The 22,703-nt window shown below is 34.4% G+C and overlaps 1 protein-coding gene across 3 annotated transcripts in view; it reads left to right on the forward strand.

The window, feature by feature from the left end:
- CCDC18 (coiled-coil domain containing 18) overlaps positions 1–22,703 on the forward strand; it is a 116,437-nt gene that overhangs the window by 4,727 nt on the left and 89,007 nt on the right. For all 3 annotated transcript variants that reach the window (XM_036846234.1, XM_036846243.1, XM_036846254.1), the window contains exons 5-10: positions 1,532–1,693; positions 6,176–6,282; positions 7,490–7,618; positions 17,437–17,533; positions 18,945–19,066; positions 19,997–20,288. In XM_036846234.1, coding sequence (XP_036702129.1) covers positions 1,532–1,693; positions 6,176–6,282; positions 7,490–7,618; positions 17,437–17,533; positions 18,945–19,066; positions 19,997–20,288 — 909 coding nt within the window. The remainder of the gene's footprint in view (positions 1–1,531; positions 1,694–6,175; positions 6,283–7,489; positions 7,619–17,436; positions 17,534–18,944; positions 19,067–19,996; positions 20,289–22,703) is intronic.

The raw sequence follows: 22,703 nt of genomic DNA on the forward strand, positions 1-22,703 counted from the left end.
CTGAGCCTACATTTTAGAAAATGAATTCAAATTCCATGTCTACAAAGATTATGTAATTTTGGGAAATTTGATCTCTACCCTAATTCAAATTGCTGATTGTTTTTATTATATATATGCCTTCATTGAAATCATTGTGTTTTACCCTAAGCAGAATCACAAGTTACATGACAAATCAGAGGGGGAAAAATATTGGTAATACCTGTTAAAGATAAAGGACTAATCTCTTTGATATGTAAAAAGCTCCTAGAAATAAGGAAAAATCATCAACCCAATGGGAAATATGGGCAAAAGACATGAATGGAAAAGGAAATTAAAACAAATAAAAAGATGTTCAATCTCAGTCATAATAAGAGAAATTCACTACCAGATTATTAAACATCCAGATATTTGACACTATTTTGTTGGTGATATTAGGGGGAAATAGGCATTCTCATACATTACTGGTAGAAATGCAAAGTGATACAACCTCAGTGGACAGGCATTTGGTAACATTTACCAAAACCACAATGCATTTACCCTTAACTTGGAAATCCCATTTCTGGAAAAGTACCTGCATAAGTACAAAACAAGGCACTGTTTGTCATAACAGAAGACTAGAAGTATCTCATTTGTCTAGTTGGTTGAATAAGCATGCAATAGAAACTGCAGCTAAGGGGGTTTAAAAAAAAAAAGAATAGGAGTTTCTCACTGAATTGATTGTGGAGAGATTGCCAGGATATGTTGTTCAAGTGAAAAATGCAAGGTGCAGAACAACATACATACTCTTCTGGTTTTGTATTAGGAGCTATTGGGGGTGGGGTGGGTAATTTGTATTGCTTGTATATGCGTATGGAAACACTGGAAGACTAGGTTTAAGATCCTAACTTAATTAATGACTCTCCTATATAAGGAATTTCCTATTTTTTGCTGATTGATGTTATACAAAAATTTATAAACAAGAAACTTGTAAAAATGGTTACCTGTCTACTAAAAATGGAAATGATACTTCTGTATGTACTTTTTAAAAATATATAATTCTGACTGAATTGCATAAATATATTATTCAAAAAAATAAAATTAAATCATGTTTTGAAAACCTCAACTCCCATGAAAGTTAAAATAATTTATTGTAAAATATACATTCAAAAGAGTATAATAGAAATATACAAACGGTTAAATAATAATTTATCCATTTTGTTTGTGGACATTTTCATTTCTTATCATTTTTATGTCTTTAATGTTCAGGTGCAAAAGTGTAAAAGTTTCTACCAGATTTATACCCAGGAGTAATATTGTTGAGTCTTAGCATGTTCAGCTTTACTGGATAATACCAAGAACTTTTCCAAAGTGTACCACTCTTTTCCAGGCTGAACTTATTTATGTACATGTTCACCAGCAGTGGAGGAAAGAGTGCTGATTGTCTCATATCCTCACCAACACTGACTTGAGTATCTTAACCCATTTTTCTGAGCTACTTAGTCATTTTATTGATTAATTACATGTAATGCTTAATGAAATAATTCAAAATAAATTGTTCTTTTTCATTTTTCAGATGTCTTTTTCATCTTCTACCCCTGTGGATCAGGAAATCAAAAGTCTTCGAGAGAAACTTAATAAACTTAGGCAACAGAATGCTTGTTTGGTCTCACAGAATCATTCTTTAATGACTAAAATAGAATCTGTCCACTTTGAATTGACACAGTCAAGAGCAAAAGTATGTTTCTTGAAGTGGTGACTATGCCAACAGAAAATAATTGTAATCATCTTAAGATTTATAATTGGAAAAATATTCCTTGTATTGCCTTAATGTGTTATGTATAATAATTTTTATTATGATATAGTATCAACATGTTATAGAATCAGTTTTATGTGAATTTAATATCTGAAAATTATTTAGGGGAACTTGTATAGCCTATGCATTTAGATAAGTCAGAACTTCTTAAAATCTTAAGATTATCAATTTGTGTGGTTTTACTTCGTGTACAAAGGAAATATATAGCTTACTTATCTTCCTTTTTAAAATAATACATTCTCATTGCTAAAAACTTCAAAAATAGAAAAAAGAAAAGGGAGAAAGATAACTCAGTTTCCACCATCTAGAAACTGCTTTTATTGGTTTATTACATAGTTAAATATTACATGTTTGAATAGTTTTTTTTTCCTGGAATTGTTTTATACTTCTTACATAGTCTGAGCAGTTTTGGATGCATTTATGTAGCTTTTCCAATAATTTTTTTTTTAATGTGACTTCTTTTTTTAAATATTTATTTATTTTATTTATTTATTTTCCTTATTTTTTTTTTGGCTGCATCAGGTCTTAGTTGTGGCACACGGGATCTTTGTTGAGGCATGCGGTATCTTTTCATTATGGTACACAGTCTGCTCGGGTTTCTGTCTAGTTGTGGCGCTTGGGCTTCTCTCTAGTTATGGCACGCGGGGCTCCAGGGTGCATGGGCTCTGTAGTTTGTGGCACACGGGCTCTCTCGTTGAGGCGCACGAGCTCAATAGTTGTGGCGCATGGGCTTAGTTGCCCTGCGGCATGTGGAATCTTAGTTCCCCAGCCAGGGATCGAACCCGTGTCCCCTGCGTTGGAAGGCAGATTCTTTACCACTGGACCACCAGGGAAGTCCCCAACAATCATTTTTTATGGTAGCATTATGTTTCCTTATGTGAGTATACCATAATCTAATAACTTCCCTGTTTAAGTGGTTTCCTATATTTTTCTGTATGATTGGTATACAAAAAATTAGAAGAAACCAAAATGTCCAATAACAGAGACATGGTAAAGTAAATTATGATATATCCATATAATGGATTGCTACTAAGCTTTTTTTTTTTAAGGTAAATGCAAAGTTGTTTGACTTTTATAGAACTTTGTAAGGTTTAAATGATATATGTAGAGGCACTTAGAATAGTATCTGCACAGTCAACACTCAAAAACTTACCTAAAATATTTAGTGGTAGAAAAACATTACAGAGCAAAACACATACACATACATGCACACACACAATAATCTGTTTTTTTTTTTTTTAAAGCTATTTTTTTTAGAAATTCACGTTCTTTTATTTATTTATTTATTTATTTATTTATGACTGTGTTGAGTCTTAGTTTCTGTGCGAGGGCTTTCTCTAGTTGCGGCAAGTGGGGACCACTCTTCATCGCGGTGCGCGGGCCTCTCACTATCGCGGCCTCTCTTGTTGTGGAGCACAGGCTCCAGACGCGCAGGCTCAGTAATTGTGGCTCACGGGCCCAGTTGCTCCGTGGCATGTGGGATCTTCCCAGACCAGGGCTCGAACCCGTGTCCCCTGCATTGGCAGGCAGATTCTCAACCACTGCGCCACCAGGGAAGCCCTGTTTTGTTTTTTATAAAATGAGCACGTGTCTATGTGTGTGTATCTATATAGATATACATATGACATATATCAATATGAGGACAGAAGGACTGCTCCACAATATTGTTGATAACTTTGGAAACGATTGGAGGGTCATAGTGAAACTTTCACTATTTACTTTTCAGATGTATTGTTTTAAGTAGTAGAGTTATGGGAGGTCTTTATTTTTCTTTAGTACTTTTCAAACAAAACAAAGTACTATTGAGCCTAAGGAGAAAAACTGCTGCAGTGAACATAAAACTTTTTTGGTGTTTGGGATTATTTCTAGGATAGATTTCCAGAGTGGTCAAATCACAGGGAAATAATTTTTTCAGGCATTTATTGCACTCTGTCTACATTCAGTATTCTTTTTTCTTTTTTGAACATATCTATATTTTTAAATATCTTTGAGGGAAAAATATTTTGTTTTTCTTGATTTCTTATGAAGTTTACCTTTTCAGTGTGTTTGTCATTTAGATTTCTTTTGATGTGTCTGTTTACCTTTTCTGTTTATTAATTGTATTTTAATTTTTTAATCAACTATAGATTCTTTTTAAAGTCATAGAAGCTTAATTATTTAAAGTCTAAGAGATGTTAAAAGAGTTTTGCTAATAATTACTGAACTATTAGCATTTTGTTCCTTTCTTTGAGCATGTAAATACACCAGTGTTTATTCTAGGCAGTAAGACAGATATTTGTGTTTTACTTCCCATCTCAGCATTTTCTAAATTGCCTAATAAAATATTTTTTAGGGAGGCTGCCTTTTCCAGGGCAGGTCTCAGCTTTGTTGTTGCATATGTGCCACTATTGGAAAACTTTTGCTGAAATTCCCCATTGTACCGATCAACATATTCATAGTTTACCTTTTAGCAGTGTCTGTACAGTAGTTACACTTCTGGAGACTGGCATCTTGTTCTCTCTGAGCTTATTGCCCTTCAGACCTGCTGCCCAGCTGCTCTCCTGGGACTTCTCTTTGATGTTCTTCTAGGTTGGGTCTATTGTTTCCTTGATCCCATGTCATTTTTCTTGGTTTACTCTTTCTTTAGTTGGAGCATGTTTTCTAGTAGCTTCCTTGTCTGTCTGAAATGTCTTAAGTTCTCCCCCACACTTGATTGAATTCTGGGTTGAAAATTATTTTACCTCAGAATGTTTAGGACATTGCTTTCTTGTCTTCTATCCTCCAGTTTGTTTCTGAAGCGTCTGATGCCATTGTGAATTACTTGTCCTAGTGTGTAATATATTTTTTCATTTGTTTTTCCATTTATGTTTTTAGGAATAGACCTCTGCTATTTATTGTGCTGGGTACATGAAGACCCTTTTAGGCTGAAATCTTATGTCCTTTGGTCCCTGAAATTTTTCTTATGTAATCTTTGATAATTTTCTTCACTCTGTTTTCTTTCTTCTATCTTTCCTAACCTGGATTGGTACTCTAAATCTTTCAAGTTTTTTCCTGGTATTTTCCATCTCTGTCTTCCCGTGATACTTTTTCTGTGATTTCCTCAACATTGTCATCCTATTGAATCTTTTATTTTTGGCTTTCATAATTTTTCATTTTCCGGAGCTTTTTCATGTTCTCTGATTGTTTTATATTTAATAACATCCTGATGCAGTATCTTCTCATAACTCTCTGAAGATTTAATGATTCTGTGTGTTTGTGTGTGTGTATATGTTTGCCTGGCTGCTGCCAGTTGCTTTTTTCTTTTGTTTTGACCTCTGACCTTTGTGATAGAAGCTTTCAGATATTGGTGTTTTGGCTATTTGTATTTAAGGGAAGGCACTTAAATGCTCTTTGGAAGCTCTCTGTGTAAAGGTGAAGTTTGTTGTCCATTGGGCTTCATTTGTTGGTGATGGTTGAGAAGATGGCTCTTTTGTAGGGAGACATCTCCCTTCCCCCATCCAACATCCATATGTGAGGTCTTTTTCTTTGTAGCTCTTGAGTTTCTCCAGCAAAGAATCCTTTGATTTCTTACCTATGGGGTAGCCCCAAATGAGGTGGGGTAGGAAGCTAGAAGCTGACTGTTCCTTATTAATCTCTTTGTTTTTACCTCTTCCTCATCCCTGCTCACCATTCCATGTAATGTCTCAAGAGTCTCAAACCTTTCCTGTTCAATTCTCCAGATAATAATAATAACTTTCTATCTCTTCTTGGTAGGCCATCGTGTGACTCTTGGTGTTCTGAGAATAGGAAAAGGAGGGACTTATCAACAGAGTTAGAACTATATCCCAAGTTTTCTATCCTGGACCTCATCCGTGCCCTGTACTATTATCTCATGCTTCCTTTTTTGGGGGATAATTAGTTCTCTTACTGGTATTCTTTTCCAGACACCATTTAGGTTGTGGATTTCTACCATCCTACACTCTTCATATTCCAAGTTGTAGGATTACTATGCTTTTCTGTATTTTCTAGGTTTTCTGTAGTAAGCATGTATTCTAAAATTAGGTTTTAAATAATAACAAGGTTCAGTAAGTATTTTTATGTGATTTTAAATGATTTGGTCTTTGAAATTTAATTTTCTAATGTATGTGAAATTTATTTTTTTAGATAAATTTATCTTTAAATTAGTCTGTAGAGGTTCTCTTTTTTTCCCCAAATAACTAACCAGTTATCTTGGGATGTTAAGTTGAGGGTAACGACAGGAACTTACATGCTGAGACTGGCTTGTGATGATGACATGCCCACATAAATTGATAGATAAGATGAGCTTCACAATTGAACAATGACTGGGGAGTTCTACTGAACCCCTGTCAGATGGTAAAAGAAACTAAGGACAAAGTCGATTAATTTATTTTGTGAAGAAAGTGCTCTAAAAGTTTTTTGTTTTAGGTTTCTGTGCTTGAATCTGCTCAACAACAGGCAGCCAATGTACCAATCTTAGAAGAACAGATTATAAATTTGGAAGCAGAAGTTTCAGCCCAAGATAAAGTTTTGAGGTAAAACTTACAGCTTTAAAATATTTATTTTCTACTTTTACTTTTTGACGTATCTTGTTAAAATTTGTCCCCCACCCCAATAAATCCATATTGGTTTATAGACTGTCTTAGTTAGAACTTGTTGATTCTGTTTTCAGTCCATCATAACTCCTCTTGGCTGCAGGATACATGCAGTATATAGGGGCTAAAAAAGACTAAATCTAAGCTGAGATGTTTATTTATGTGTTTTCATTAATATGAACTAGTTCGTTTGTTGCCCTACATAGTAATATGTACTCAGTACTTCAATGGGAGTTCAAGAAATAAAATACAAGGAATCAGGCACTTTATAATTTATCTTACTCTTCTGCTATGAATAAAATGAGAAATATATGCATACTAAATAGCATATTGCTCCATTTTAGTGATTCTCAAAAGAGTAGTTCTGGCACCAGCAGTAAGAGCATCATCTGGGAACTTGTAAGAAATGCAGATGTCAGTTCCTGTCTCAGACTTACGGAGTCACAAACTCTGGGAGGTGGGACCCAGCAATCTGTGTTTTAACAAGTCCTGCAGATGATTCTGATGCACACTAAAGTCATCTCATGACCATCAGAATTTCATAATTTTCTTTGTAATATATATGTTAAGTTTATTCCTAGGTATTTTATATTTTTGGTTGTTGTGAATTTGTTCTTGTTCTGTTCATTGATAGTATATAGGAAGGCTACTGCTTTTTGTATAATACTATAATTATTTTGTAATTGGACTATTTGTCATACCTTTAATTAATTCTGATTTTTATTTTGATTCTCCTGGGATTTTCCAGGTAGCTAATGATATTATCAGCAAAAAAAAGAATTTTGTTTTTCCTTTCCAAAATTTATACTTACTACTTTTTCATTTTAGCTTTTTGCAACTGTCAGAAAAATCAGTGGATATAGTGGTGATAACAGTCATACTTATCTAGCTTCTGAAATGTATCTGATCATTAAATAGGATATAATCTTTTATTTCAGATATATTTATCATCTGATAGAAGTATCCTTTTATTCCTTATGAAAACTAATAGTTCACAAGTGATGAATATGCCTTTTCTCTTTCTCTTGTTAAATATATGTTTCTCTTAACTCAGTGATTTAAACTAATAGAATTCCTGATGTTGAACTGTTATTGCCTACCTGAAATAATCTCTTCAACAGCCTTTAAAAGTATCTTTGTTTTATAGAGAGGCAGAAGATAAATTAGAGCAGAGTCAGAAAATGGTGACTGAAAAGGAACAGAGTTTGCAGAAGTCCCAAGAGGAATGTATAAAGCTGAAGGTAGACTTACTTGAACAAAGTAAACAAGGAAAGAGGTATGTGTTTTTAAAACAAATAATTGTTTTCTTAGGGGAGAAACAAAGAATATAGTATCTGTTTAAAATTCTACTTAGTTTTAGAAGTGAAAAAATTTCAGAAATTTGGCAGTATAAAATTTAATGTTCTTTTCTGTCCATTAATTTTTTTAAATTTTTGATTAAAAATTTCACGTGTGGACTTTATGGTATTGGCATTTTGAATTGGGATTAATTCCTTAAAGCCCGATAATGATTATCAATGAAATGATACTTATTTCTGAAATTAAATAAAATTCATGAGAAAGTGTGGTTGGGTCTCCCTTTAGGAATACATAAGTAATGCAAAAATATCTATTTTGTATAAATCATATCTTAAGATAAAGTTTTCTAGTTAGCTTTGACCATATAACCATTAACTTTGAATGTTAACTTTTAAACTAATAAAGATGAAAAATTTTTTAGTTTAATGAGATTTTACAATATAATAATGTAATTATAGCAGCTTTTACACAGGGTAAAATCATAATTTGCATTTTTATCTTCTCTGGCAACAAAAATATGTTTTAAAAATTTATACTATGATATAAATAATGTTATGAAGGAAGTGTTTTTTGAAAAGTTGTCATACATAGATAAATATTTGTTTGCGTGTGTATTTAAACTTCTAAAAACTGCTCAAATCCCATCTATGTCATTTTTTCATTAAAATGAGTTTGGAAGAACATTTTCTCAGCAGTATTTGGTTAGTATAGTTCAGGTTACAATATATATTTAGTAGGCAGTATTACTTAGTGGAAATGTTTAGATTTTGGAGTCAAACAGCCAGCTTTTACCTCTAAGTGACTTCGTTACCTTGGGGAAACTATTTAACCTTCTTGAACCTCAGTTTGTTCATCTATTAAGTCAAGATGATATTGTCTTGATGTGAGGAATAAATGAAAAAAGAAATGTAAGGTGCTTTGTAAATAATAAACACTAACAAATGTAGCTATTGCAAATGTAAACTGTGTGATTAAATATTCTGAAATTCAGACTTTACTTACTCAGATGAGCTTTTTATACATGATAATTTAAAATAACAAGATAATAATACATGAAGACAAGCCTTACAATGTAGCTAAAAAAAAGTACAGAGAAAGAGCGACTAGTTCTCTCTGTAGAACTTATACAAGAGATGATTTTTAGGGTAGGGTATTGACTACGCTGTCATAAGGTGAATAAGTAGGGATGGACACGTTCTGGACAGCATGTGCAAAGTCATAGAAGTATAAAAGAACATCATTTCTGAAGAACACTAGGAGTTTTGTGTACTTATAAATGGGCAGGTGTAGTAGGATTTGAGGAAAAAGACAGACTTGGTCCAGACTGTAAATAGCTTTGTGTTTTATGCCAAAAGATTTGTGTTTTAACCTGGAGAGGATAAATAGGCAATTGAGATTTTTAGGTAGAGATGTGACATGAAGACGCTTGGAACTTTTTGAAGAGCTAGAATGAAGATTGGCATTCTGAAAATGAAAGATCAAAACCTTTGCAAAGACTTTTTTTTGGTGATGATTAATCATAATGGATTAAAAAGCCAGTATAAAGGCGGAGGTTGTTAAGCTTTATGCTGTTTATAAGAGACATACTTAAAACATAAGGACACAGGATAAACAACAAAGTCCTACCGTATAGGATAGGACAGGGAACTATATTCAATATTCTGTAATAAACCATAATGGTAAAGAATATGAAAAAAATATATATATGTATAACTGAGTCACTTTGCTGTACAGCAGAAATTAAACACAATGTTGTAAAAAAGAAAAGAAAAAGAAAACCACATAAGGACACAGAAAAGATGAACTCAAAAGGATGAAAAGAAATGTTTCAGGCAAATAGTCACCAAAACAAAGTAGATATAGCTATATTAATATAACACAGAATAGTTCTAAGTGCAACAAGCATTACTAGAGTTAAAAAGAACTCATATATATAATGTTTAGGTAGCACTTAAGCAGGAAGCTATAAAGATTCTAAACTTCTATTTATCTAATAATTTAGTCCCAAAATACTTAAAGAAAACAAAATTTCAATGAACAAATCTGTAATCATACAGGGAACACTTTTACACATTTACTAGAATTGTGAGATTAAGAAACAAAAAAGTAAGAAGCTGAAGAGTTGAGTGATTAATAATCTTGATCTAATGGATGTATGTATGGAACCCTGTAGCCAACAATTTGAGAATTCACATTCTTTCAGGCACTCGTAGAACATTTATAATTTGTTACCTCACTCTGCCAGAAAGCATGAATTTTAACAAAGATAAAAATATTTGTGTCATACATATCACCTTCTCAGACCACAGTATAATTAAGTTATATATAACAACCCCGCCCCCCCACCCCCAAATCATGTATGTTTGAAGATTTAAAATCATCCTTCTTGCTACTCATGGACCATTGAAGAAATTATGAAAATTAGAAGACTTAGAACTGAGTGATATAAAAAATATTGCAGTTTGTGGGCTGCAGCCAAAGATATTCTCAGAAGAAAATTTTTAGTCTCCTTTGCATGTATTAAAATTAGTATGTGAGGGACTTCCCTGGTGACACAGTGGTTAAGAATCCACCTGCCAATGCAGGGGACCTGGGTTCGAGCCCTGGTCCGGGAGAATCCCACATGCCGCGGAGCGGCTGGGCCCGTGGGCCACAACTACTGAGCCTGCACTCTAGAGCCCGCAAGCCACAACTACTGAGCCCACGTGCCACAACTACTGAAGCCCGCACACCTAGAGCCTGTGCTCTGCAGCAAGAGAAGCCACCACAATGAGAAGCCTGCTCGCCGCAACTAGAGAAAACCTGCGCACAGCAACAGAGACCCAACGCAGCCAAAGATAAATAAATAAAAATAAATAAATTTATTAAAAAAATAATAAAATTAGTATGTGAATGAGCTAAAACATTCAATTTATGTAGTCAGGAAAAGGACATAAAAGAAAGCTTGATCAAAAGAAAAATAGAAGTAATTAAATAATAAAGATAAGGGTGAAGTAGAAAACAAAGAAACAATAGAGAATCCCCAAAACCTAAATCTGGTTCTTTTCACAGTGACCAAGGGAATGGGCATCAGACAAGATTAATCTAAGAGAAAAGGCATAAAAACCAATATTGGAATTGAAAAGGAACTCGTAAGTTACAGATTTAGCTATGATTTAAGAAATAAGACCAAGTACTATGAACCATTTTAGGATAATACATTTGAAAACTTAGACTAAATAAATGATTTCCCAACAAAATTAAGTTTAACAAAACTAACTTCAGCATAAATTGAAAACCTTGGGGATTTCCCTGGTGGTCCAGTGGCTAAGACTCTGCGCTCCCTGGTAGTCCAGTGGCTAAGACTCTGCGCTCCCAATGCAGGGGGCCCGGGTTCGATCCCTGGTCAGGGAACTAGATACCACATGCTGCAACTAAGAGTTCGCATGCCCCAACTAAAGGTCCCACATGCCACAACTAAAGACCCCCGCATGCCACAACTAAAGATTCCACATGTGGCAACAAAGATCCCGCGTACCACAACTAAGACCCAGTGCAGCCAAATAAATAATTAAATAAATGAATGTTTTAAGTAAATAAATTGAAAACCTTAATAGTTGTTTAGCCATTAAAGGTATTCAATCAATCATTAGAAATTTCCCCACAAAAAAATAAAATAATCAAAACGATGATGACGAAAGGAACAGTCCCATTATGGCACATGGTGGCTAAAATGAAAAAGACTCACAGTATCAAGTTTTGAATTTGTAGAGCAACTGGAATTCAAATATATTTATAGTAGGAGTATAAATTGGTAGAACCACTTTGGAAAACTATTTGTCAGTATCTACTAAATCTAAACGTAAGTCACCCTATGATCCAGCATCCACTCCAACAGAAATGAAGACCTGTATCTATCAAAAGACATGTGCAAGGATGCTCAAAGTAGCTTTATTAATAATTGCTAAGTGTTCATCAACAACAGGATTAATAAATATATTCATTCATATTCTGAAATACATGAACCAGTGAAAAAGAGCAACTATAGTTCTTTAACAACAGGGACAGATATTACAGATGTTAAACAAAGGAAGCCAGATGCAAAAGAATACTGTGTATTTCCTTAAGAAATCAAGAATAAGCAAAATTAATATATGGTGTTAAAAGTCCAAATAGTGTTTACCTTTTTTGGTGAAGAGTATTGACTGAGAGGGTGCACAAGGGAGCCTTTTGGGTGCTGGAAATGTTCTATATTTGATCTGGATAGTAATGTGGGTACACACATATGTACAAATTCATTCACTTAAGATGTGAGCACTTCACTCAATAAAAAATTAAAATAACTATAAGTTAAATCTGAAAAAATCTACAGAAGATAGGTACAATCTTAATGGAGGTTTAAAAATGTACTCAGGATTTGTTTTAATCAGGTATGGCAAGATAGACATGGAAATGGCTGTCATAAATGAAGTTTTTATACTCACAGATTACTAGAAATAGGAGACATGACATGTCATGTAGAGGGACCACACAGGGAAGTATCAGGGTTGTTCAGAAGGCAGAGGGAGTTGGGAAGAAAATATGAACAAGAGGTTTTACTGTGGCTTCTGTGGGAATAAACGGTTGCGGTAGGGTATTCAGCCTTCGGATTGGCTAGTATGAATAATCTCAGTGGGCAGAAGTGTAAGACTGTCCTGAGTGGTCTAGTACCTGGTCCTGGGGTGATTAGGACAGGAGAATATTAGCCCGGTGTGTAAGAGCCAGATAGAGGAATGGGGAGTGGGCTCTGGATTACTTAGTTTGTGTATGAAAGGTGCACTCCCATGTGCAAAGTTTATTAATCTCTGAGAATTGGTTAGCCCTGGGAGGGCCAATCTTCCTAGGGTCAGTAATGCCCCAGATGTCAAAATATCAGACTGAAAAGACATACTTAATACAATGGAGAAAATAATAAAGGTTCTTTGAAAGCCTTAAGAGAAGATCTAACTAATGAGGTGTATACCATTTTTCTGGAAGGGAACCTAACATAAAGGTGTCAGTTTTCCCCAAAATAGTTTATACATTCAGTACAATTCCAATCAATATCCCAACAAAATTTTTGGTAGAACTTAATGAACTGACCCTAAAATCATGTGGAAGAACCAATGTCCAAGAACAAACAAGGCACTTTTGAAGCTGTAGACCAAGGTAGAGAACATGTCTATAGATAACAAGACTTCTAAAGTTATACTAATTAAGTCAACGTGATATTGGTATAGGAATAAACAAAAAGATCAGTGGTACAGAACAGAGACTCTTAAGCAAACATGCATACAATGGAATCTTCATAATGTAACAGGTGGCATTACAAATCAGGGCAAAGGATGGAAGAATCAATAATTAAGGTGCTGGACAAACTGACATCATGTGTTTCATATATAATACAGTGAGAAGGGTACAACACTGTTTATGTGGTATGCCTCTTGAGAATGAATAGCCTGAAACTAATCACGAGGAAACATCAGACAAGCTCAGGCTGGTCTTCTGTAAAACAACTGTTTATTCTTCAGAAATGTCACTGTCATGAAAGACTGAGAAAAGCTGAGAAGATGTTCCAGATTAAGGAGACTAAAGAGACATGATAACTAAAAGCAGTAAGTGATCCTGGATCAGAAGAAGGAAAATTCCATAAAGAAATTATTGGAATAATTAATAAAATTTATATGTGAATTGTGTATTAGACAGTAATATTGTATCAATTTTAGATTTCTTAAATTTGATAGTTACTTGTGGTTATATTACTAGTTACTCTAGGATATATAGTTCAGTGCAAAAAAATCTCTCAAGTGAGAGACATAAAGCAATGGTGGCAAAATATCAAAAAATGGTGAATCCACATTAAGGGTATACTGATTTAATTTTAAAAACAAATACTTCAGGAGGACTTCCCTGGGGGTCCAGTGGGTAAGACTCTGCTCTTCCAATGCAGGGGGCCCAGGTTTGATCCCTGGTCGGGGAAATAGATCCTGCATGCATGCTGCAACTAAGGAGTTTCCATGCCACAACTAAGAGTGCATACCGCAACTAAGAAGTCTGCATGCCGCAACTAAAAGATCCCACATGCCGCAACGAAGATCCCACATGCTGCAACTAAGACCCGGCGCAGCCTAAATAAATAAATATATATTTAAAAAAAAAACGAACTTCAAAAAATGATTCATGGAGAATTGATTATTGATTAAAAAATTAAATTAGATTCCTGCCTCATACTATACCTGCATTAAAAAAAAAAATTCCAGATGGATTAAAGGCCCAATTGTGAAAAGTAAAACTTTTAGAGAAAATATATGAGAATAGTTTCTGTGTTGTCTCATGGTAGGGAAGAATGTTTTAAAATGAGAGCAAAAAAGCATGAATATTACAGGAAAAGATTGCTAAATTTTAAGTCCATTAAAATAAAAACCTTGTGTTTATAAAACTCATCAATTACAAAGTGAAAAAGGGCTTCCCTGGTGGTGAAGTGGTTGGGAATCTGCCTGCCAATGCAGGGGACACGGGTTCGAGCCCTGGCCTGGGAAGATCCCACATGCTGCGGAGCAACTAGGCCCGTGAGCCACAATTACTGAGCCTGCGCGTCTGGAGCCTGTGCTCCGCAACAAGAGAGGCCGCGATAGTGAGAGGCCTGCGCACCGTGATGAACAGTGGCCCCCGCTTGCCACAACTAGAGAAAGCCCTCGCACAGAAATGAAGACCCAACACAGCCATAAACAAATAAATAAAACTTAAAAAAAAAATAAAAGAAAATTATAAAAAAAAAAGGAAAAAAAAAAGAAGTGAAAAAGACAAGACTAATGGTTGGGGAAATATTTGCAAATAATATAACAAAGATTAATATCCAGAATTTGTAAAGAACTCTCACAAATCAATAAGAAAAGGCAGGGTTGGGGGGCGATATCCAGTAATAAAAGACAAAGAATCTGTAGAAGTAAAGGACAGGAAACTCAGATGTCCAATGAAACATGAAAGTTGCTTAACCTCACTGTCATCAAAAATGTAAATTAAAACTACAGTGAGGTTGTAAAGCTACAAACATGTCACACTATTAGATTGGCAAAAGTTTTAATTTGATGATATTGTAACTCACTGAGCATTTATTATGTGTGAACACTTTTCTAAGTGCTTTAGGTATATAACTTATTTATTCCTCACACAATCATAAGAGTTTGATAATATCCTCATTTTATAGATGAAGAAACTGAATTAGAAGTTAACGTCACCCATGTAGAAAGTGGTAGAGGTAGAATTTGAACCCAAACACTGTGGCTCTAGGGCCCAATGAATTGAATACCGTGACAGAAGTAGTAGTGCAAAGTGGTTAGGTAGAAGGATTATGCAAACAGGTTACATTCACAGTAACCCGTGAGATCTTGGGCAAGTTACTTAACCTCTCAGTTCCTTGTTTGTGGCACTTACTTTATCATAGGTCGCTGGGAGGCTTAGATAGGTTACTATTTTATTATTATTCTATACTGCATCTCTAAGTGTGGGTGAAGGTGTGGTATAATAAACGCATACATATTTCTGGTTGGGAGAGTAAATTGGTGCAGCTGCTGTACTACTTTTTTTTTTAAAAGGATTTAATAAATTGAAGGTGTACCATAGTACCTTCAACTTTGAAATACCTTTTGGAAAATATCTAGCAATTCAGCTCCTAATTATTTATCTTAAAGAAACTCTCACACATATTGCCAAGGAACTATGCACCAAGGTGTTCATTGCAACATTGTGTTAGGTGGAAGCAACCTCAATGTCTATCAACTAAAAAAATGGATGAATAAATTATACTATTTTTATACAATAGAATAGTATATATTAGATTTTTAAAAGTGAACTATAGTCACATGGATGAACATAGATATGTCTTGAATAATAATGAACAAAAGTAGTCTGTAGAAGGATATATACATTGTGGTGCCATTCATATAAAGTATATGGAAAAAGATTACGATATTTCATTGAATGTAAGATTCCACAGATTTTAAGGTGTACCGTTATTTTAGTAATCACTAAGAAAAAATATCATGAAACTATGGTATACCATCAATTGTAAAATACATAATAATTTTAGAGATGTTAAAAATGTGAAAACAGTGTGCCTCTTACAATAGATGAACTATGATGTATTGTTTGTGGATTTTTTGGTTAACATGTGAATGTACAAAATGTATGATGATAATACAACAAAGTCACACTAGGGTTACCTCTGTGGAAGAAGTCAGGGGAATGGGATTTGGAGGTGAACAGGGACCTCAACTCCGTAATGTCTATAATGTTTTTTTGCTTATAATGAAAAAGCTACATGAAACAAAAATAGCAAAGAGTTAAGATTCACAAAAGTTGGGTTGGGAGTACATGTATATATTTATCCATTCTCTTCTGTGAGGCTGAAAATATTATGACCTTTTTATAAATATTGGTGGTGGGACTTCCCTGGTGGCGCAGTGGTTAAGAATCCGCCTGCCAATGCAGGGGACACGGGTTTGAGCCCTGGTCCGGGAAGATCCCACATGCTGCGGAGCAGCTAAGCCTGTGAGCCACAACTACTGAGCCTGCACTCTAGAGCCTGCAAGCCACAACTACTGAGCCCACGTGCCACAACTACTGAAGCCTGTGCGCCTAGAGCCCGTGCTCTGCAACAAGAGAAGCCACTGCAATGAGAAGCCCGCACACCGCAACGAGGAGTAGCCCCCGCTCGCTGCATCTAGAGAAAGCCTGAGCACAGCAACAAAGACCCAACGCAGCCAAAAAATAAAAATAAATAAATAAATAAAGCTATTAAATCTGGTCAAAAGTATGGACCATTTAAAAACTAAAAAGTGAAAAATACAGGTATCCTTTGCTCTCTGAATTCTAGCTATGCCAACTAAGGAATGGAATATATTCTCGTAGATTTTCAAATAAATCCCTTATTGTTTAAACTCCTTTTTATTTGAAACTTGGAACCAGACAGACATCCCTGATATCCACAGTTGCTGTCCAAATTTAAGAACCCCATATATTCAGGAAGTAAGAGATACTTTCACTTGAATTTGTAAGCCAATAGAGAAGAGACTGAAAATACAGAAGAGTCCTGAAAGGGAAGAGCTAAGATCCAGAGTATAGATAAAGGAATTCACCTTAGATAAGAGAAGAGTCACTAACTTCAAAATAATGTGATGAAAATAAGTTTAAATATAGAAAAATTTTTAGATGTGGGTATGAAATCGACCAAGTTCCAGCCTAGTAGTCTCAATTCAGTGTGAGAGGTATGAGGAAAGGTCAGGATGAACTAAGAGGTGAGACAGAATGGTTGGGCTTAAGACAGTGCTTGGTAGTGGTTGGATTTTGTTGTTCAGATTTTATATCTTTTTTGAAAATTTACTTGGCCTTTTCAAAGATCACAGGATTTACTGAGTATTTTTAATATACTAGACAGTGGATTGATTCTGTAATACCTGATCTTTGAAAATTTATCATATAGCCTCAGGCAACTTCCCTAATCTGTCTTTTCGAGACAGAGAAAAAATTGCCAACACATAAGAATGTCTGTATGTTTCAAAGTTTGTAAGTATTTTATATTCTATTTTATTTTTCATATAGATTTCATAATGAGGAAATTATTGTAGTCTAGTCTTCATTTTTCATTTTGCCATTTTAAGCCTTATACTCTTTTTTAACACAGAAAAATCTGCTTCTCTCTAGTTATTCCTTAAAATTGAATATAGGTTATTTTGGAACTTAAATACACAAGTACAGAGCATTCTTTACTTTTATTAATTATCTCTTGTTAAATTTTAGAGCTGAACGACAAAGGAATGAAGCACTATATAATGCTGAAGAGCTAAGTAAAGCTTTCCAACATTATAAAGAAAAAGTGGCTGAAAAACTGGAAAAGGTAAGAGGCAGTTGTGCAAACTCAGTGTTTTGTATTACCATCCACATTCTGAAAATATAGACATAAATAGAATATCTTTATTTATGGTTAAAGTGGGGAGTAATTTTTATGATCTCATTCATAATAAAATCATTGAAATAAAGAATTTATAATTATTAGTTAAGTATAATATTTACCATCTTCTTATAATGAGCAGAAACTTTCTTATCCAAAGAAGGAAAAGAGTGGAGACAAGGAACAAAATGTAGAGAAAAATGGGGTGAGTGAGCAGTTTGGAGCTATAGAAGTAAAAGCAGGAAATTTGCTCCTATCACCTCAGTGAAAATGAAGGCAGAGTAGTTTATGTAGCCTTTAATTGGTCTCCTTAGACATAGCACCCTGAGAGAGGCTCACTTCTGCCTCTCAGAGGGAAGGTTCCATGAATAGGTTCTACATAGTAATATAGTGGCTTAATTACATTCATTGAATATCTTCAAGTAATACCACATGATAATAAACCTGTTTGGAGGGAGGCCACATGTTGGACATTAAGATAAATTCTTTATATCCTTAATTAATATAAATTCTTTATATCCTTAATTAATATTTACAAATTCTGTTCGAAGAAAGGTAGGATAGAAGAAATATTAAAAATAAGAAAAATTTAAGATCCCATTAGATACTGACGTCTTAAGTGTGAATTAATAAGATCACTGTTTTGAAAGCCTTGGAAAAGGTCCCTGTGGGAAAGAAATATTGTAGAAAGGATTTTTAATAAGGTAATCTGGAGTGGGAGGTAGAAAACTTAGTAGGGGGAATATCCTCCTAGAGAGGGAGGACTTTATAGAGGAAAGAGAGGAAAATGTAAGACATGATTTTTTTCATACTTCTTAGGATTATCAATTTCAAACTGCTCAGCAGAGCCCTATAGTTAGATAGATATAACAAAGGAAGTGGGGCAGATCTGTCCAGTCCTCCATTCCCACTGCTCAAACCTGGATGCTTGACTTTTATCTGTTTTAAATTTGGGGCTATGATTTCCTTGGGAGTACTCTGTGGCTAAAATTTCAAAAATTACTTCTCTGGAACATTTGCACTAAAGTTAGCCTTTAGTAACTTGATGGAGCATCTCTACATGAGTTGCTTGCCTTGTCCACATAAGAGCAGAACAATTCTGCTTTCAGGTAATCATGCTGTTGTTCCTTTCTTGTAGGCTCTTAACCATTTCTGGACAGGTGGTAGCATTCCCCCCTCCCTGTTCTTTGTTGCTGAAAGTTCACTTTGCTCCTTTCACTACAAGGCTGGGGACTTAAACTTGTGGAGTACTTACTCCACTCTCCTGCTTATTTCCGAAATCACTACATTTTAACTTGAAATACCTGAAACTTATGACCACATTAGTGCATCCACTTAAAACAAATTATTGTTTTAGGTTCAAGCTGAAGAAGCAATATTAGAGAAAAATCTAATTAACTGTGAAAAAGAAAATAAAAGGCTACAGGAAAAGTGTGGTCTATATAAAAGTGAACTTGAAATTCTGAAAGAGAAATTAAGGTACAGTATCCTATTGTAAAAAAAGGATTTTTGTGTGGAAATAGAGAAAAAACTGAAACATTTAAAAATAGAATATTTTGAATTCTGTAATTATGGCCTTAAATAATGTAGAAAGATAGGCATCCATGACTGAAATTGTTTTCTACTTGTAAATTTAGGATTTTAAATGAATAAAACATGTGTTGATGTTAATATACTTGTAAATATAGAGTAATATGATCAACATATTTGCTTTGAATATATTTAGAAAATATTAACACAGATGTAGTGTCCTTGTAGTGTGACCACATTAGCTAGTAAAATATGTATTCTTCAAATCATGAAGCATCACCTAGTCTAACCTTCTCATTTCAGAGATGTTAAAAATGTGAAAAAGGGAACTGATGAAATACAATAACAGTTCTAAACAGTAGATTGTTCTAATGTTTGACATGTTTTTATAGGTATATACATATATATTTTCAAATGCTGCATAGTAATCTGTTAATGGTTAATTAGACTTTATCTTTTAGAGTTGTGGCTAATAAATAGTTTGTGATTTTTTTCCTTATACTATCTAAAACTTTCTTGATGCTGCAAAATATTGTGTCAGGATTTTGGAGCTAACTCTCCTGTCGTACACTTTTTAAAAGGGAGCAGAAATACCTCCAAGATAGTGGGATTATTCTGCTCAACTACTTACTGTGAGACACTGGGCAAGTTTCATAACCTTTCCTTGCCTTGTTTTCCTCCATCCGTAAGCAGGGAGTAACAATAGTGCTAGCCACATAAAGTTGTGAGTGCCTAGCATGCAGAAGGTAGGCACTCAGTAAATGTGAGCAAGTATTATTTCAGAATTAAACTTTAAAATATTTAAAAAGTGAGATTAACTAAATATTATTGACAGTGAATGTATGTTTTATTTTCATTTTTATGCTTTTTTCTTCATAGGCAGTTACAAGAAGAAAATAATAATGGAAAAGAAAAATTAAGGATCATGGCAGTGAAAAATTCAGAAGTCATGGCGCAACTAACTGAATCTAGACAAAGTATTCTTAAGCTAGAGAGTGAGTTAGAGGATAAAGACGAAATACTTAGAGAAAAATTTTCTCTGATGAATGAAAACCGAGAATTAAAAGTTCGTATTGTAACACAGAATGAGAGACTGGATTTGTGTCAGCAAGAAATAGAAAGTTCAAGGGTGGAACTGAGAAGTTTGGAAAAAATTATGTCCCAGTTGCCAGTAAGTATGTGTGACAAGGAAAATTTTACCCAAGTGCTTTATAAGAGATCATAATTTTGTTGTTGCTTTATTACCTTCTATTTTTTTCCTCACATGTCTGCTTTCAGTCATCAGTTCTTTTCTATCTAATCCGTTTTTCTGAACTTACCTTTCCATCCTTTCTCAGTCTCTCAGATGCCATGTATAAGAATGGCACAGAATTTTTTAAAACAACAGTTTTAAAGGAACATTTATATACCACAGCGTTCACCCATTTTAAGTGTACTGTTCAATGATTTTTAGTAAATTTACAAGTTCTGGAACAATCACCACAATCCAGTTTTCAAACACTTCTATCCCCCAAAGGTCCCTGTGCCCATTTATAATTAGTCCCTGTACCCATCCCCACTCCTGGGGAATCACTAATCTACTTTCTGCCTATGGAGATTTGTCTTTTCTGGACATTTCATATAAATGAATTGTACAGTATGTGGTCTTACATTTTCTTAATGTTTTTGAGGCTCTTTCATTGTGATATATATCAGTATTTCATTTCTTTCTATTGTTTAATATTATTCCTTTATATGGATATGCCGCATTTTATTTATTCATTCACCAATAGATGGACATTTGGGTTGTTTCCACTTTTGAACTATTATGAATGATGCTGTTATGAACATTTGCTTACAAGTCTCTGTCCACACATTTCTCTTGAGTAGATACCTAGAAGTAGAATTGCCGAGTCATGTGGAAAATTTATGCCAAACTTCTGCAAAGTGGCTGTACCATTTTACATTCTCACCAGCAAAATATGAGCATTTGTTTCTCTACATCTTAGCCAACAATTGTTATTGTCTGTCTTTTTGATTATAGCCATCTTAATGAGTATTAACTGGTATCACATTGTGGTTTTAATTTCCATTTCCCTGTTGACCATGTTGAGCAACTTTTCATATACTATTAGAATGGTACAGAATATTAAATTGTTTTTATGGTAGCATCTGGCCACCTTTTCTCCATGAGTTATATATATGACCATATTTATAAGTGAGATTAGGAAGAAAGTAAGTATACTTGTGTCAGAAATTTGTTATTCATAGGTGCAAAGTAAAGGTGAAGTCAGGAGAAAGGTATAAGATAAATGTGTCATGATTGGTTTCACATATGGATGGATGGTAGACTTTTACCAATTTTAAACTGTCATGGAATTATGAAGCTGAAAGGGACCTTAGTAATCATCTAATTCAGTATTATCATTTTATTGAATTGGTGAAGAAGTGTACCCAAGGAAGTAAATAATTTGTCCAGCTAGCTAGTGGCAGAGTTTAAACCAGAACATACCATTCTTGGTTCCCATCCCCCTGCAGTATGTACTTTCCTGGGATGCTGATTATTTGCTTAGATTGTTTTTTTTAATTAAAAAATTTTTTTTGGCCACGTGGCATGTGGGATCTTTGTTCCCAGACCAGGGATCAAACCCGCGCCCCCTACAGTGGAAATGTGGAGTCTTAACCACTGGATCACCAGGGAAGTCCCTGTTTGCTTAGATTTTTAATGTACTGTTTGCTTTTGAAATTTGATAATAATCAAATGCAGGTAGCATTCACTTAAAATTGATACTTCCTTTGACTCAGTATCAAGAATTACTTGATATGTGATTCTGAAAGTGGTGTGATAATATATGCTTGATCCCATATAACGTGGTTTGGAAATGTGAATTTGTCTATTTCTAAAAAGTGTGATTTTGTTATAGTTTGAAGGTAGTAGTCATTAAGTGCTTACCTTGCCCCTTTTCACAACTAATTTTTAAAATTATTATTCAAAACATACAGAATGCATACAGAGACCAATATAGCACATTTGCTAAATCTGGGAAACATATCGTGATATCTACTTCAGACATTTTTAGAATAAAAATTTATAGGGAAATAAAGCCTCATTATGTACTTCATTAGATCCCCATTCTCTCCCTCTCTCCTCAGAGGTAGCCACTATTTTGAAATTCATATGTATCCTTCTTGCCCATATTTTAAATATTGCCACACACAGATGTATCTGGAAAAAAAATATATAGTTCAGTGCATTTTTGAAAGTACGATATGTGCCTCTGTTGTTTTTCCCTCAGTGTCATGTGATGTCTCCATAATGATTTATATAATGCAGATTTATTTTAACTATTGTAGTTTTCCCATTATGTTAATATTTCATAATGAATTTATGCATTCTGTTGATGGCTGTTAGATTGTTTCTATTAAATTCACACAATTTTTCAAACTTACATGAAAAATAATTGTATCGGACTTCCCTGGTGGCACAGTGGTTAAGAATCTGCCTGCCAGTGCAGGGGACACAGGTTTGATCCCTGGCCCGGGAAGATCCCACATGCCGTGGAGCAACTAAGCCTGTGCACCACAACTACTGAGCCTGGGCTCTAGA

This window comes from Balaenoptera musculus, chromosome 1 (assembly GCF_009873245.2).
Source record: "Balaenoptera musculus isolate JJ_BM4_2016_0621 chromosome 1, mBalMus1.pri.v3, whole genome shotgun sequence".
NCBI lineage: Eukaryota > Metazoa > Chordata > Mammalia > Artiodactyla > Balaenopteridae > Balaenoptera > Balaenoptera musculus.